This window comes from Condylura cristata, unplaced genomic scaffold (assembly GCF_000260355.1).
Source record: "Condylura cristata isolate star-nosed mole 26May11 unplaced genomic scaffold, ConCri1.0 scaffold00002, whole genome shotgun sequence".
NCBI classification, from domain to species: domain Eukaryota; kingdom Metazoa; phylum Chordata; class Mammalia; order Eulipotyphla; family Talpidae; genus Condylura; species Condylura cristata.
The window spans coordinates 5,749,024-5,766,635 of record NW_004567103.1 but is presented as its reverse complement, the minus strand read 5'-3'; the positions used below and the strand labels follow the sequence as shown (position 1 = coordinate 5,766,635).

The following is a 17,612-nucleotide window of genomic DNA, read 5'->3' as shown; positions in this document are numbered from 1 at the left end:
TTTACCTTACTAGTTAAAATAGACTATAATTCAGACTTATGTACTTATATTTCACCATGGACTGTTACACTCAGCAGAGTCCTGTTAACAGTCAAACTATTCAATACAGCTTTCACAAAGTCTCAGCTCACTTCAGTGATAAATATTCTCTGTGACAAATGGGAAAAATTGAATCCAAAGAAAAAAATTTGGAATGTGTATGTATTTTTTTAATTAGTGTTACATACACTAGATTTACTTAACTTGTGGTCTGTTGTAGCCTTACTGTGTAATAGCCTTAGTTGTAAATAAACGTTTCTAGAAATGATTATGCCAGAACATAGCAAATTCATCTCTCTTCAGTGTCATACTGGTATTAATGGATAGCCATACCTGTTGCATACCTCTCCAGTATGTTTGCTTTATAGGAATTCTTGGCAGCAGGGAGTCTTAACAGATTTTAGTTGTGATGATTTCATTTCAGAGTTTAGGAAACCAATCCAGAAGTACAGGGTCTTCTTACCTATGCAGTGTTCTATCCATCTTTTCACTCTGAATTTTTCCCATTTTTTGTTACTATTTGTTTTATTTTGTTATTCTGGTTACCTTTTATTCTAGCTCCTTTTTTAGAGAGAAATGGTAGGTTTATAATGCTCACTACTTGGACTCTTTAATAATAAATATTTTCAGTGACAGATGGGAAAAATTGAACCCAAAGAATAAAATTCAGAGTATTTTTGTATTTTGTGTTTAGTCAGTGTCACTTACAGTAGATGTGTGCAGCAGTAGTCTATAAAAAGATCACCTTAAGGTCTGGGGACACAGGAGTTTGCTGATGCTGTGTGAAAGGACATGAGTAGTCCCCAAAGCATTTGGGTTACCTGAGACCCTTTGAGAAGAAGCTCATGAAGCTAAACCATTATACATAATACTTCTGAGAGGTTCTGTTTGCACAAATTAGTAATTGTGTTGATTGAGCAAAAGCAGTGGCAGGTAGAACTTCCTGGCACCTGAGTACAAATCATGGCCATGCCCTGAGGTGTACAAGTGGTCACTGAGTAGTCACTACACTCTTCCCACTATGCTTTTGACTTCACTTGTGAATATTCTTGATTGTTTTTCTTTTAAATGTTCTGTGTTGAAGTAAGGTGTAGAATAGAGTAATAAAGTATATTGAAATCTGATGACTGTCAAGAGGAAAATAAATTTGTGTGGTTGTATGAGTTACGGAATGAACCAGCCAGTTGTTTTGTGGAACATTTTCTTTGAATATATGACTAATAAAAAAAATCATCAACTGATTTGGACCATTTCGTCTGTCACTTTAAAGAAAAGAACTGACAAATTTCACATTTTCCAACAGCTATTAAAATTTAGGAAAATTTATTGACTCCAGCAAGACCATATCAGCTTCCCATTACTTTTCTGATAACGTGTTCTAATGAATGTGATTTTTATTTTGCATAAGGAAATTTGTCAACATTTGGAAGATTGACATTAAGTATTTTCTAAGTGATACGAAATCACTAAAAGATTCATTCACAATACAAAATAGACTTAATGGAGAATGAACAGTTCATTGATAGGGTTTCAAATTCCACATTACAACTAACTTTTAGGAAATTCTCATGTTTCTATTATGGTCCCAAAGAAAATACCTGCAATTATTTGATAAAAAGTACTGAAATACTGCTTTTTGATTGAACTGTGACTGTGTGTGAGGCCAGTTTTCCATGAACTATAACCTGAATAACATGCCACACCAGATTGATCTTATGTTACTCCAGCCACCAAAGGGATTTGCAAAAATATCAAATGGCGTTTTAGTTTCTTCATTTTCTTTTGTTTTGCAAAATGTATATGTATCTTTAGAAATGCTACTGATGTTAGCATAAAGTGGCTTTTTATTGTTGCTTTGGACATTTTAAGATTTTTCTGTGTAACAGCATACTTAAACTATTTCTTTGAAGTTTTCGATATAATATTTCTGCTTTGATGTTTTATCATTTTATGACCACCTTGTAGATACAGGTTATACTTGTTGTTTTTGCTTTTTATATGAACTCTCTAAATTTTTCAGCAATGTGTTTGGAACAGTGCCAGTGGGTGCTGCTGCACAGACACAGCCCGCATCTTCAAGTGTGCCTGCTCCTTTTGGAGGTATGTCTTTCTAGTATAATATATAATTTTTTTTAAAGAGCCCAAATGAATATTGTGTAGCATTTTCTTTGGGGTACTGGAGATTGTCAGAGGAGTGATTTAGCTTCAGGAAGCTCTATTTTATATTTCCATAACTATGAACCAAGTGTTGTAGGTAATTAAATCCATATGTGGTAGAATTTAATAGAGTATTTTGTAATTTTTTAAAGCTACGCCTTCCACAAATCCATTTGTGGCTGCTGCTGGGCCTTCCGTATCATCTACAAATCCATTTCAGACCAATGCCAGAGGAACAACAGGTAGGAAATACAGAACAGTAAATTTTGGCAAAAGTATTTATTGCAAAAACACTATGTGAAGACCATCAGAAAATAAGGTTTCTCTCATACTGAAATGAACGGAAAATATATGGAAGATTTTGTCTGCAAAGACAAATTTTAGCTGAAAGTAATTCTGGAATTTAATGTTGTGAAGGAGCTTAGAAGTTTTCTAGTGCCTCCCACTTGCCAACTAAAACTTTCATTTTCAGGCAAGGGAATTCAAGCCTGGTGATGTGACTTCACTGTGTGAGCCACACAGTAAATTTATGACAGAGCTGGGACTTGTCACTCGGACTTATTTGGTAGTGTACTAGAATTACTACTATAAATCATTGAATCTTAATAGAAAAAGTTTACAAGAAGATTGTTATCTTTGTTTCATTTGTTCCTGTTCATGAAATTATAGAAGGTTTTAAGAGGTCTTCTAGTGCATATCTTTTAAGCTGTTGACAAATTTAAATTGTGGGAATCTGTCTTAATTTTGGGTATAATACTTGAGTATGTTTTCTTTGGATTTTTTTTTCTTAATCTTCTTTAATCCTGCCTCTCCTTTTCTTTTTGGGCCATACTACAAGCCAGCTAATCTTTTGTATTGTACGTTTTTTATTTTTGTCTTCCTACCTAAGCTCAGTAAGACCAGCGCTGTCTACCAGTGCCTTTGAGCTGAGCAGGTGCTTGTATTTTAACTCAGTGCCTGTTAATGTAGAGTTTGTTAGTGTTGTTTTTGTTTAAGTTTCGCAGTAATTTTATAGCTAAAACCTAAACTCGGTTATAGTGTATGTTGATGAGAAATCTTAAGAGAAGCTACTTGTAACTTTACAATTAAATCTGCACCATTAAGAATTAGCAATTATTAGCAAATCTCTTTATCATTGATAAGGTTCACAATTACGGTTTTAGGAATATTTTGCCAGCTCATTAAGTATTTAAATTTTAACATATAATTTTTTTCTTTTTAGTTCAAGTATAGCTTATTGGTGATTATTTTAAATTTTTATTGTGTTTTGTACAAAAATATTTGTACTGTGCAATTGTGGTAGATGGATGTAAAATTTCTGTCACTAAGCATATTATTTTGATATGTGGTAGATTGCAATTTGTAAAATATCTAATAGCACATGGTTTTTGCATATTTTTCCAACTTAATCCTTTTACCATTCATCACATAAATGTTTAATCACTCTGACAGCTTAGGACACAGGCTTAGAAAGTTATGTTTTGAGTATGACCAGATTTGAGTTGAATCCTGATTTAGTATTAGTTTTGTGAATCGTAGGAAAGCTTTTTGTATATTATTTTTTAATGAATGAAGTAAAAGTAATAAATGGGAGATAGTCACATTTGTTGAGTGGAGTGTGTAAAGTTATTTGCAAGGTGGTGTTTTGAGACGCTTACAGTTACTATAACCCCATTTAACAGCTGAAGAATGGAGACTCAAATTATACCTTGATTAAATTACTGATTTAAGTAAGCTCTTTGGTCTTTATTATTCTTTTTGCAAGGTTACATGAATATGAGATGATGCCACTCACTTTTCATATCCTTTGTGTAGTCATATTATAGTTGATAAATCCTTTTTTTCTTTTCCTTTCATGACTACACCTCTGAGATGCTTCTATCATAGTATTAAGTGCTTATTTAGAATATATCTGGCCTTTAAAATTGAGGTTCTACATAGGATGTGAAATAACATAAAATGTGTATTGTGTGTTCAGATGATAAAAAATAATTTTAATTATATCCTAGGCAAAGTTTTTTGAAAGGTTAATCTACTGCCTCCACATGGTTTTTATTTTAAGGTAAAATATGTTTGCGTTATAAACTATTTTAAATTCATCACTATGATCACCTTTGTTGGGTTTTTATATAACTGAGCTTAACTAATTTAGAATAAGTTAATTACATGTATGTTTGTTGAAGCAGTACTTTATTATGCTTAGAAATTTATGTTTATACCATCAAAATTATTACTTATTATTAGTAGTAATCAAAATTATTAATTCTTTAGGAAGTACCTTTTTCCCCCTCAAATATGTTAACATTTAAAATTTCATTTAAAATATGTGAAATTTTTAAGGTTTTATTGATAATTTCATTTTCAAAAATATACATTTTAATAGCTCCTCCATCCCCTCCCCCCCACACACATCCCCACATTTACAAAGTTTTGTGACTTGTAACTTCCTTTTACCATGTGAAAAATCCTTATTAGGAGATTAACCGATATGATGTAAGATCATGATCATAATGTTAGGCTTCTATAATACTTAGCGCTTTTTTTTTTTTTTTTTCAGTTCTCTTGAACTGTCATATGTAATTAGAGTTAATGTAGTTTTCTGTTATTGAGAAATTCTCTTGTAACATATCTCTGGATGCCTTATTTCGTAGCATTCATTTGAATGAATGAATAGGTTTTAACAAGGAATAAACTTACAGAAATAGCATTTAGCCGCATAACATTCTTGTTTTATTATGTTGGTTGAAACTTAGTTGTGCAGATGTTAATAAATTTGCCTTAACGATTCTGTTTTACTTAATGAGTGAGCTAAGTCAGCACTATTTTAATTCCAGGAAAAGCAAAGATAGAAAACTAAATAGAAAGTTACATGGACTATTCAGGGCATTTTGTTTCTAGATGCAGAAATGATTTATATTCTCACATAGTATATACTTAGTTTGTGCATCTTTCACTATCTCTGTCATTTGAACCTGCAGTAGGTGTTGGTAGCAGCCAGTAGAGACTGTACAATTGTAAAATTAATACACAAAAAAGAAACTTTATGGCAGTCTGGAGGAAAAATTTGCAAATCCTGTATCTATTATAGGGGCTTATACTCATAATATGAAAAGAACACTTACAACTTTATAAAAAGACAATTCAGATTAAAAAATAGACATTACACCAAAGAAACTATAGAGCATATGAGAAAATGTTGACCATTAGCCATTAGGGAAAGGAAATCAGAACCACAGTGCGGATATTTCAGATCTACTAGGATGTCCATAAGTCTAAAAGAGATGGTTAACGGAGGTTGAGAAATTAGATACCTGTTATATTGCTCTTGGAAATGCTAAATGATGCGATTTCTTTGGAAAGTAATTGAGGTAGTTCATTAAAAAGTTAAACAGATTTATCATAGGACCTAGCAATTCTACTTACAGGAATATACGCAAGGAAATGAATATATAGATCCATACAAAAATTTGTACAGAAATATTAATAGCAATATTATTCACAATACCCCAAAAATGGAAAAACCCAGATATCTGTCAACTGATCAGAGGATAAAACCAGGTTTGGTATAGCCATATAATGGAATTTAATTGATGATAAAAAAACAATGAAGTACTTGGGTGATCTTAAACATATTAGGCTAAGTAAAGGAAGCTAGCTATAAAGGGCCACATGACATGATTTCATTGATTTGATATCACAGGTGGGTAAATCTGTAGAGTTGGGGAATAGACGGATTGAAAATGGAGTGACAGGTAATAAGCGTGGAATTTCTTTTAGGGGCAGTGAAAATATTTTAAAATTAGATTCTGATGATGATTTTACAGACATGAATATATTAGGTAGCATCAGATTCTATAAAGTGGATGATGAGTTGTTTGATATGTGAATTATATTTCAAAAAGCCTTTACATTGATTGAATTCTTCATGTAAGTGAATAAATAATGTGATGGGTAAATTATATATTGAAAAACTGTTAAAAATAATACAGAAACTTCTTACAGAAGCCTGGGGGTAGGGCTTAGAGGCGGCATTTTTGCAGACTGCTCTATAGTGGTTAATAATGGATATCAGTCACCTAACTAAATCTAATCTTCGTGGCAGCTTTGTAAAGTAACCACTACATACTCTTTCTCTCTGCCCCCTTACAGTTGAGGAAACTGAGGCTTATAGAAGCTATGTTAACTTCCTGTAGTTAGAAAAATGATGAAAGTAAAACTTGGAACCACTCCATGTTCTCTCTTGTTTTCCCCCAAATTTAGTTGCTTAAGTGTGCCACTTAAAAGTGCAAGGACACATATTTTTAAGATAAACCCACTCTGGCTGGCTAAAACGTATTAAAATAGAAAGATTCTAGTACTAACCATCTAAATTTGTCTTTTTAAACTCATTTATATATAACTGTGACCTCATTTAAAGCCAGGTAAGTTCTACACAAAGACAGTATACGTAATCTGAGGACGTTGCTTGGCTTTCTGATGAACTACATCGACTAATTTTACCTTCAATACTGAGTTCACTAGAGTTGTTAGGAATTTCTAGTTAACAATCAGATGCTCATTTCAAGGTTTGTCATTAGATACTGATAGTAGATGCCAAGCAATTTTAGAGGGCCCTGTGAATAGCATTTTAGGGTGTGAATCATGAGACCTACAAACTTTCTTTGTTACAGCTCTGTCATCACGTGAAAAGAAAGGTTGCTGTTTATTTTAAAAATGAATTTTATAAATATTTGCTGTTCTAATTTCCCCTTTATAAATATATATATTTCTAATTGCTCTTATTATATATTCTCATGCTATCCATTATGTAACATTACTTTTTAATTTTATGACTTTTTAATAAAACAAATTTAACAATAGTTACCCGTAAGTTAATTGACATTGGTCTCTTTATGGCTTTCCTTTCTGGAGCAATGCATTCTCAAGTGTTTCCTCACGCTCATTTTGGTAGGTGGCCACAACTAATATCTAGATTTGTGTGGCAATTTGTTTACTTGCTTGTGGAAGCTTCTGCTAGTGTTCTGGATCCCTGCATGTGGAATTAAGTTTTTTCCATGTTTTCAAATGCAGTGGGCATGGATGTGTGGCATTGGGGTTATGTTGTATTTAAAGTGAAATGAAAATCTTTTGTGGGGGTTCATGTTTTAATGCCAAAAAGCATTATTGCTTACCTCCATGGTCACATTAGAACATTAATAGCTTTTTCAATTATTTTTTCCTGAGTTTAAAAATTCATAGTATTTTTAGTGACACCTTTTTGATGTACCAAATCATTTTATCATATTATTTCATGGAGTTTGGTTTTGCTTAACTGTATCCAAGTTTTGCTTTTCAGTGCTTTCTTAAAAAGTGATTTGTCTAAGTTATGTCAGTGCTTTGTTGTCTGCTATGAAGCCCCCTCCTGTTTCCTTTGCAGTGTGCTTACCCTTTTAATTCTCTTGCTACCCAGTGACTTGTTTTCCCTTTTTTTCTCCTCATTAATTAAAAAAAATCTTTAAAATATTGTTACTCTGATTAGGTTCATTGTGGGAAAATTGCATTGTTAACAAAAATTAGCATTGTGAGAATTTGGGCAACATCTGTCACTTGTTTTTTTTCTAAAATAAAGTAATTCTAAGCAATACCTTTAGTATTAATTTCTATGCCTTTAATCTGCAGTCAAGTTGGTACTTTTTTTAAAGCAAGAGATTGCTTTTTGATATGTCCTGCTAAATATATTTCACAATTGCTAATATTTTGTATTAAAAACAACACTATTGACACTATTTCACTGAGGCCTTCCTAAAACATGTAATTGGAATATTGTTTTTAATCTTCAGTTGCAGTAAGTAATACACTGTAATATCATTACCAGTGTTTCTCTAACTCATTTTGTTTCATAAGTAGTCATACCTGGGGGAGCCATAGATGCATGCTGTATGCGTACCTCAGTTTCCCCACTGTGGGAAAACTGGCCCACTGAGGAGTGACGCTCGACTTGCAAGTCATGGAGGAGTACCGTAGAAAACCCAAGTTTTCATTTTCTCTTCTTTATTTTAGGAAAATTACTTAGTTTCCTTTTCAATCTGTGCATTTTACCTTAATTTCTGTAATTTAGCACTCCTGACCTTCCTTCATACCCCTAATCCAAAGTAGTTTTCATTTACCTTCCCTAAAAGGAATGGAAGCCCAGACATTTTAAAGTTGATTTATTAGGAATTTAAGATGTCATTTTAACTTTGTTAGTGTTTTTATTAGAGCTACCTTTCCCCCATTTTCTTGGCTCTTAGGAAACTGTTGATTTTGTGTGACCTGCCTCCAACCCTCTCTCTCGTGAGCTTTTTTAGTTTTAATGAACTCTTTTTCAGAGGCTAAATTTAATCCCCCCCCCCCCAGGAATGCACATACTACATTGTAGCAAACAATTTGGTAGATGAAATTAAATTTTGACTACTCAAAGTCAAAACCGAAAACTAGTATACATGTGAATTGCATGATAATGGGCTATGGAGACTGCTCTGTAGACTTGAACTTTATATAACTTGAGAAAATTTCTTATGATTTCCATGAATAGCTGTATTGTTTCATTGTGCTTATTTGTTTAAAGAAGAATGAAATCTTTAGGCTGTGTTAAGTTGCATAGTGCTAAAACTTATAATTTGGTTGATTTCAGGGATTCAAAATGTCTTTAATGTACATATTAATATTCTTCAATAAATAGATATATATATTTTATAACACTGAGTATGAGAAACAAAACCGCAATTTTCTCCTTTCCTCTGTCAGCGGCGACCTTTGGTACTGCGTCCATGAGCATGCCTGCGGGGTTCAGTACTCCTGCACCCTACAGTCTTCCCACCAGTTTTAGTGGCAGCTTCCAGCAGCCTGCCTTCCCTGCCCAAGCAGCTTTCCCTCAACAGACAGCTTTTTCTCAACAGCCCAATGGTAAGATGTGACATTTGGCTAACTGTAAGTACTTTTCAGGGGGCCGAAAGATGTAAAAATGCTGTCTTATTGTCTACTGAATGTTTACTAGCCTCCAATAATTGAGCGACTTAATTTTTGTAGCCATTTTACAGATTTGGGAGAAACTGGCAATCCTAAGGACTGCTGCTTCACTCTCAGAATCTCCTAGTGTCTTGTCAGTTTTACTTGCCTGCTGTATTGTAATACACTTCCTGAATTTTAAAGAAAACTTTATAGACCTCTTATGCGCCAAGATTTTTTTTCTTTTTTGAGATACTAATTTTCTAAACAACTATATTGTGGTATTGTGGTTTGAATTTATTACTTGTTTCAGGAAGATTCACTGGGACCTTTTTTTTTTTTTTTTTACCTTTTAACCCAGTTCCTTTGCTGAAATCTGAATTCCATACATTTGAAGATAATTCTCAGTCTACAGATACATTTTCTTTTAATTAAAAGTGAGTGATTATGTACAATTTAGAAATAGGGTTTCTCACAAACCCATAATTTTTTCCCTAAGGATCACTGAAATGTTCAAACAGAAACACTGTTGTTCTCACAGCCCCCCTAAAATAGTCATAGGCTCATCTGGTAAATCCTTTGAATGTCAGCAGTTTACACAGCTGAGACCAATTGGAATTAAGCATTTCTGGAAAGCTGAATGAAAGCTCTTTGAAATATGCCACAAGGAAATTTGTTTCTGGCATTTGAAAAAGCATGAGACCCAACAACTTAGCACTGATATTTCCTTATTGTTGCTGTGGTCAGAATTTCTGAAACTCATTATGAAATGTTTGGTGTCTTTCAAAGGTTTGGGTTATAATTGATGGTTTTGTTCAAACAAGGTGCAGGTTTTGCAGCATTTGGACAAACAAAACCAGTGGTGACCCCTTTTGGTCAAGTTGCAGCTGCTGGAGTATCTAGTAATCCATTTATGGTAAGAGAGATACTATTTTAAATAACTTGCAAGTTGTTACATGTCATTTTAAAATTAGGAAAAGTAGGATGTAGCTGCTGAATGTGGTCTGGTATTCTTAGAAATATGACATCATAAGGTTACAAATTGTAGCAGCAACTGGGCCCCATCCATTAGTGAGTTAGAAAAATTAATCAGTTGTAGATCAAAGCATTGACAGTAAATAAACGATTTCATAACGTGAAACTTACACAGTTTTCCTAACAAATGAATGCTTTTATGAGCACCTATACATGTAGTGAACAGTGTGAAAATAGGAGTCTTGGAGTTAGAGATTTGGTTTGAATCATAAATTTAATCAAATTAAATCAGGGCCAGTCTCCTACATATTTAAGGATTATATGAAATAATGAGTATAAAAGACACCATAGAGCCTAACAGCTAATAATTTTATTGTAGTATGTTGCTAGCAGTCATAATGAATCAAAATGATTACCAGCATTTATAAAGTAATACTTCCCAAATAGTTCCTAGCTATTTAAGCTACTGTTTAAAATAAAATTTAGCTTACATTTTTCCACCTACAATAACATCTTACTTCTTATTGTTTTGTCTCATGTTTTCCTTTAGACCGGTGCACCAACAGGACAATTTCCAACAGGAAGCTCATCCACCAATCCTTTCTTATAGCCTTCTATAGACACTTTATTGGAACGAACTTTTATGTGGTCACATTACATCTCTCCACCTCTTGCACTGTTGTCTTGTTTCACTGATCTTAGCTTTAAACACAAGAGAAGTCTTTAAAAAGCCTGCATTGTGTATTAAACACCAGGTAATATGTGCAAAACAGAGGGCTCCAGTAACACCTTCTAACCTGTGAATTGGCAGAAAAAAGGTAGCAGTATCATGTATATTAAAAATTGGCTAATCTTAAGTTATTGCAGATACCACATTCATTATGCTGCAGTACTGTACATATTTTTCTTAGAAATTAGCTATTTGTGCATATCAGTATTTGTAACTTTAACACATTGTTGTGTGAGAAATGTTACTGGGGAAATGGATCAGCCACTTTTAAGGTGCTGTCATATATCTTGAAATGAATGACGTAAAATCAGTTTAACCATTGCTACTAGAAAGTTAAAAGTCAAAATTGGAAGGTTTTATTCATTCTTGAATTTTTCCTTTCTGAAGAGCTCTTCTATTTATACATGCCTAAATTCTTTGACAATGTAGAGGGATACCTGTCTGCGTAATAAAGCTGATCATGTTTTGCTACAGTTTGCAGGTGAAAAAAATAAATATTAGAAAATATGCTATTGTTTTTGTGTTCTTGCTGCAATGCCTTTACCAAAGTGGCCTTAAATATGAGTAGTGAATTGACAACATCTTGAATTCTTAAGTTAGAATTTCAGAAGACTTGTAGTGACTAACTTTTATGTCTAAAAGAGAAAATTTTATAAAGGCCATGTAAAAAAATTATTAAAACTAGTATGACTGCTATATTCAGTAATATGTCAGTGGTAAAGCATTTAAATGTAGCTTGTCCGATTCACCATAATCCTCCTAATTTGTTTGCAACTTAATTTTATGAGCATTTGTATATATAAATGATTTGCATGCATGTGTATTTACAAATTTTTAAAGTATCTTGAATTCTCAGACTGCAAAAGACCTATTTTAACTTTTTTTTTTTTTTAATATATTGTCTTTGAATGTATTGGAAGCAAACATGCATTGACTGTGACACGATTGCACCTCAGTTTCTTTGTTTTTGTTTCTTTTGGACAAACTGATATTATTCATAAGACATTTGTTCATGTTCATTTCTAGGGGGAAAGAAACTGGAAACCCAATCTTAAAGTTATAGAGTACTTTGTTTAAAATGACAAAGATACTAATATTTTAGTTGTATTTTTTGTTAATATTCAAATGAACTTGTTTAAATATTTATGTAAATAATGCCTCATTTACCCAGAGATAACCTGGCAGTCTCATCAAAATGGAACACAACTGAGAAACTTGGAATTTTTGTTTTTAATGGCTTAGAGCAACTCACCTAATCACACTGTCTGTATGTTCAGAACTCATACATTTGTTTTATGTGAAATTTTTATTAATTTCCCAGCCTATTGCATACTAGCAGTTCAGATGTAATGGCTTAAAAGGAAGGAGATAGAAAGTACTATGGTCCAGGGACAGACAGCCCAGCAGGAAGGACATCACTGATTCTCTGATATATGTCTCCTGTTGTAACTTCCTGTCATCAGGAAAAGTGAAATTACACTTAGAAATAACTAACATGTTTGAAAAGTTTTATAATGATCAAAAAAAAAAAGCTTTGATGTTGAAATATGTAAACATCAGTTTCCTCAAACATTTTATTCATGTTGAATACCTTTTCCAGTGGTGATTGCATGAATTCTTAGAATAATATATTAAAATCTGTGTAGTATGTCAGACTTGTTAAAATATTGCTCTCTGTATCTAATGGTGGTTTATCTGAACCATTCTGACTAAGAATACTGGGATGTTTCTGTCCCTATTCTGAACAATATGCCTATTCTCTGAGAATTAAATGAATCCTGCAAAGGTCTAGGTGTGTGTTGGTTTATACTTGAAATGTCTTTGCTTTGGAACTCTTCCCTCCAGTAATTTTTCATGGAATTTCTGCGTTTTAGATTGTATTGGGTCTCAATTCATATGTACAATGCTATGTAATTGTAGGTTATTGCTCAAATAACCTAACAGAACTCTCCATCTATGAAATAAGTAAATTAAACAGTTTTTATGAAAATAGTTTTAAAGACATTATTTGCTGGGTAAATTTTGAAGCTTGTAACTCAGTGCTGTACTGACTTCGAGTGTTCGTAAAATCCAGATGCTTAATTTAAGAAGTGGGTCAGATTGATAGTGGATTTAGGTCAACTTTTGTTAGACTTTTCGTATTCAGATTTGCTTCTGGCTTTTTATATATTGTATTAAGTGCCCCAAAAGAGAAGGTTCTTCAGTTTTTGTGACTGTTTGAATGAAATTGAAATTTTTCTTTTAGAGTAGCAAACCTTCTTGATCTAGTTTAAAGACCTAATCTCATCTTTGTGAAATTTAGAGATCAGGTAATCACTTTCTTCCTTCAAATATTTCCTTCAGCAGATGTGAAGGAACATGGCGTGTCTCAATCTGGGAGTCACCCAGGCTCATTCTCTTTGGTACAGTTGCTCTAAACTGGTAAAATGGATGAGTAATTGACTGCCTTTGTACCTTAATACTAACAGTTCTAAAACACTTTGGTTTTAGGACAATAATTTAAAATTTTTTCAAGAGCCCCAGAGAGCTTTTGTTTATGTAGTTTATATCTATCTGCATTTACTGTAATAGGGGCTTTTTAAAAAACCTGTTTATTTAAATGTAATTAACAATAATAATAATCAACCCATTACATGTTAACATATAAATGCCATGTTGATGAAAATAACGACTTTCCAGAAGACATTATTTTGCATTTTCTATTAATAGAAGCATTGGGGCTGTGCATCCTCTTATGCCTTTTGGTTCCTTGTGTGGCGAGTGGGTACTGGGAAGCTGCTGCGCATGAGTGAAGAGGCGTTGACATCTTAGTATTATTATGAAGTCAGCTTCTCTTTGAGTTCTAGGGACATCCCCCTCCTCCTGGGGGTCCTTAAGCCATATGTTGAGAACCATACATCCACTTGAAATTTGCTTGCTCCTAGAACAGGAGTGGTTAGTATAGGGTAAGTTTACTGTTTTCTGGACTTCGGAGATTGTTTTTGTTTGGGGGACAAATTGAAATTCTGGTTGAAATTGCAAACATTTTAATGTTCTAATTTTATTTGAAAATATTTCAGTGATGATGATATTGGTGGATATTACCTTTTTGAAAGGCTATTGTAAGTTCTACTTCTCAGTTACTGGTGTTTATTTTGAGAACATTTACTATCCCAGCTGCTTTGAGGTTGCATAATTGAGGGATTATCAAATAGCTATTTAAAAACTTTTGAATTTCTTCACCTTACTGAAGAAATCTTCAAAATGAAGAAGTTTCTTAACTTTCACATTTCTGGTTAATAAAGAATTTCACACACACAGAAAAAATAGATTCCTCTTAACTAGGAAGTCAAGCTAATACAATGAAAGGATGTGTCTACTTAAGAAAAAGATTTGCTGTGAATTTTCTCTCCACACAGATTTTACAGTTTATTTTTAAAGAGAATTCTTGTTCCTTTTTTCATTTAACCAAAATACTGAAATCTTTTGAAGTTATAGTGTCATGTTAAAAGGTAGCAGGGTAAGTAGTCACCACAAGCTTTTGCTTTGTTGCTGTTGTGGTGTAGTGTGAACCTGCTTCTTGAGGTAATTTTCCATGTCATCCTGGGTGACCCTGCACCTTGCTTCCTGGGCTGCCTTGTCTGAGTTTCTACTACTGCGTGAGTGGCTGACTCCATCTTTGGCCACCCCTTAGACTCTCAGGCTTATGTTGGGGAATTAAACTAGGGGACCATTATGAATATGTATAGTTTTGAAATTAATGTTTTCAAAGTAGTAATAGTGATGGTATTATAGGGCAGGGTGTTTTGATCCCTTTCAGTGTATCAGAAGCTTGCTAAATGCGTTTCATTGTATAATCCTTAAAGTGAACTCAGATAACACACTGAGAAATTAAACTGGTGGCAAGGCCTTTCCTCTGGGAAGCAAATACATTCTCTCAATGGAATAAAATGCAGACACATTTATTGTCAGATTAAAACAAAACAACTCTTGAAATTCCAAGAGAGTTACTTTTTTATTATGTGCCTAGTAAAATTTAGTTATTTCATTTGGGTTCCATTCATAATTTGATGAAATCAGTGCAGCTTATTCTCTAGGGTTTTGTTGATAAAGTATAAAAGTAAACTAACAGGTTCTAAACTAGAGATCTTAAGCATCACAGTGACTCCTGTTTTGTGAGACATTCGAATTTGACAATAGCTTGTTACCTAGATAGTTTTAAAACTTTGTAAATGGAAACTTATAAAAATTTGTATTGGCCAGTTATATGAATTCATCCTCATTTGTTAAGTTTTTCTTTGTATATTTGAAAGCATTGTAATACCACTAATGGAACATTTGGTTTGGTGTATTTCAACAAATAAGATTACATGACCATCATGTAATCCAGTGCTGGTAAATGTGAAGCAGCTTCTCATGAAAAGCGACTTGTCAGATAGCATTCATTTACTTGATGTTTGTGGTGTGAAGTGCTCTCGCCACGGCTGCCTGCAGCTTTGCACCTGACGCCATGAAGATTGCGGTTGGAGATAGGTGGAGCCGGCACCTGCCTCCAAGCCTTCAGAGGACCCAGCTCCATCACAGCACCCATACAGTGCTATGCCCTGATGAATGTATTGGTTACATGGGGAGTATATCCAGTACCTGAAGAAGCTGTTGTTTCATATGAAGTTAGCAAGCATTTGTCCCTGGTTCATTTCTAGAATTGTACTGGACAGTGAGGCAATTAATCTGGAAACATCCAAGTGTGAATTCTGATTCTTGAAAGTTGTTGTGCCGAAGGAGGGTTGCACATTCATGGCACATACTCTGTACCATAGTTGTGTTTGACCAGCACAGTATTCAAAAAATTGGAGTTTTGAATAAGTTTAAGAGGGTCTGCACTCTCAAGGTGGCCTGACAACCTATTTTGTTATACTCCCACACCTGAATCTGTGAGGCCTTGGGCTGGCAGGTCCTGAGCAGACATCAGGGGCTCTTCTGCTATCACGCGCTGTTTTGATTTGGAGTCAAGTCTTAGGGATTTGAATTTACTAATTTAAGATACTAATTTCCTGTGAAAACTTGTCAAGACCATTTTCTTGCAGGACTGATAACCTCCATGTTCTGCTTATTTTATGCCTAAGGATAACATTTCATCATATACTTAAATCCATTTGAAATATGTGCTTGTCTAACACACAGGACTGGAATTTAATGAAAACAGAATGTTGTGACTCAGGCTTTTGTAAAAAGAAAAATTGATCTTGGGTAAGATATTTTTGTTGGTCATTAAAATGTTCGTAAATACATGTTTTGTTTTGTTTTTTAATTGGTTGTCTGGAATCGTGAGTAAATGCTATACCAGGTATAGTTTTAAGATACAAACTTCTCAACATTCTCCTTCACTCCTAGTAAGTGAAGGGACGGAGAAATCAAAACACCAATGAGCCTTCTAATTTTGACTAAAGTATATTCACTAAAAGACAGCAAGGGTTTGCAGGCTGATGCTATATAGTCAGTGTTTTATAGCATGCTTTGGTTGCAATCAGGTTTTTTAAAGACTTTTAAGGGTTTTTGTTACAAAATACATGTTTATGATTTCTAAAAATATGCAGTATACCAAGTTTTGTATAATGCGAAGAACTGGCTCCTTCCTGTGGTTTCATTCCTGTACCCCAGGGGTGGCTTCTTGTCTTCTGTATTTAAGGCATATGTTGTTTATTTTGTATGTCTGTGATGGCCTCCATTATCTTACATGTACAATTTTGTGACTTGTTAAATTTGGTTGTCTTTCCACATTAGCTACCTAGCTCATTACTTTAATTGCTCCAAGGTATCATTGTCCGGACACCCCTTTTGGACATTTGTAGACTTTTTCTAAAAAGAGCATTGTTGCATTGAGAATATCCTTATGCATATATGAAGATGACTCGATTCTGCCTGACTGAAAACTCAATAAAGACACACCATTTTGTGTAGAGGCTGATCGTCTACTTGATGACTTTGTGCTTCCATTTAGGACATTCCTCCACTTGAGGAAGGAGTAGTTTCTCAAATTGATGATCTTAAAATAAGATTTGGGGGAGAAAATATGCTTTGTAACAAGTATAAAGTCATTCTCAATTTGTTGAAAGATGGTGTAAGTCCACTTCTATTTTGCACCTTAATTTTTCTAATGTCCATATGAATGATGCTTGAAGTTCTAAATTTGCAGTTTGAGGCTATTTTTCTATTACTCCTTCTTGGTATTGTGCCTTTCCTTACCTGCATTAGCTTAGGATAGACCTAATTTTTAAGCAAAGGAAGTTCAGATTTGCTATAGCAAAATCTATTTTGGCACAACCACCTGTTTTAGTCATTTTTTCGAATTAGCTCTCTGCCTTAGAAACAACTGGAATAGTAGCAGAGTCCTGATTTCCTCACAAGACCGAAATTCAGAGGACATATATATCATTTAGGGGCAGTATCTGCTCCTTGGGGTGGGGTGTTTTTTAGACCTAGCAGCTGAGAGAAAGTGTGTTCCCACCCAAAGGAGAGGAAGCGGCTCACGGGGAGCTAGGAAGGTGGCCTAGTGCACGAGGTGGTTTCAGATAGTGTAAGAAGATTTTCAGGCTGCTGCCAATATTCACTGCTAAAACCCTTTTTCGTATGGTAAATAAATTTGGTTAGTATGTTTTTGTTCGTTGTAATAAACTGTTAATTTTTTTTTTTAAATAAAGACTTGAATTTGTGTACCCTTGAGATAGCCTCTTTGTCACATTATATAACAAGGTAACTGGGCTGT

General features: G+C 33.9%; 1 protein-coding gene across 6 annotated transcripts in view; it reads left to right on the top strand.

Annotated features, from left to right (window-relative positions):
- The window catches only part of AGFG1 (ArfGAP with FG repeats 1), a 70,751-nt gene extending 54,614 nt beyond the window's left edge, over positions 1-16,137 (top strand). For 3 of the 6 annotated variants that reach the window (XM_012727559.1, XM_012727550.1, XM_012727537.1), the window contains 6 exons: positions 2,060-2,139; positions 2,349-2,438; positions 7,108-7,143; positions 8,962-9,120; positions 9,987-10,078; positions 10,688-16,137. In XM_012727559.1, coding sequence (XP_012583013.1) covers positions 2,060-2,139; positions 2,349-2,438; positions 7,108-7,143; positions 8,962-9,120; positions 9,987-10,078; positions 10,688-10,747 — 517 coding nt within the window. In that variant the 3' untranslated portion in view covers positions 10,748-16,137. The remainder of the gene's footprint in view (positions 1-2,059; positions 2,140-2,348; positions 2,439-7,107; positions 7,144-8,961; positions 9,121-9,986; positions 10,079-10,687) is intronic. The other 3 variants (XM_004674220.2, XM_004674218.2, XM_012727542.1) reach the window with 1 other exon arrangement.
- The last annotated feature ends 1,475 nt before the right edge of the window (positions 16,138-17,612 follow it).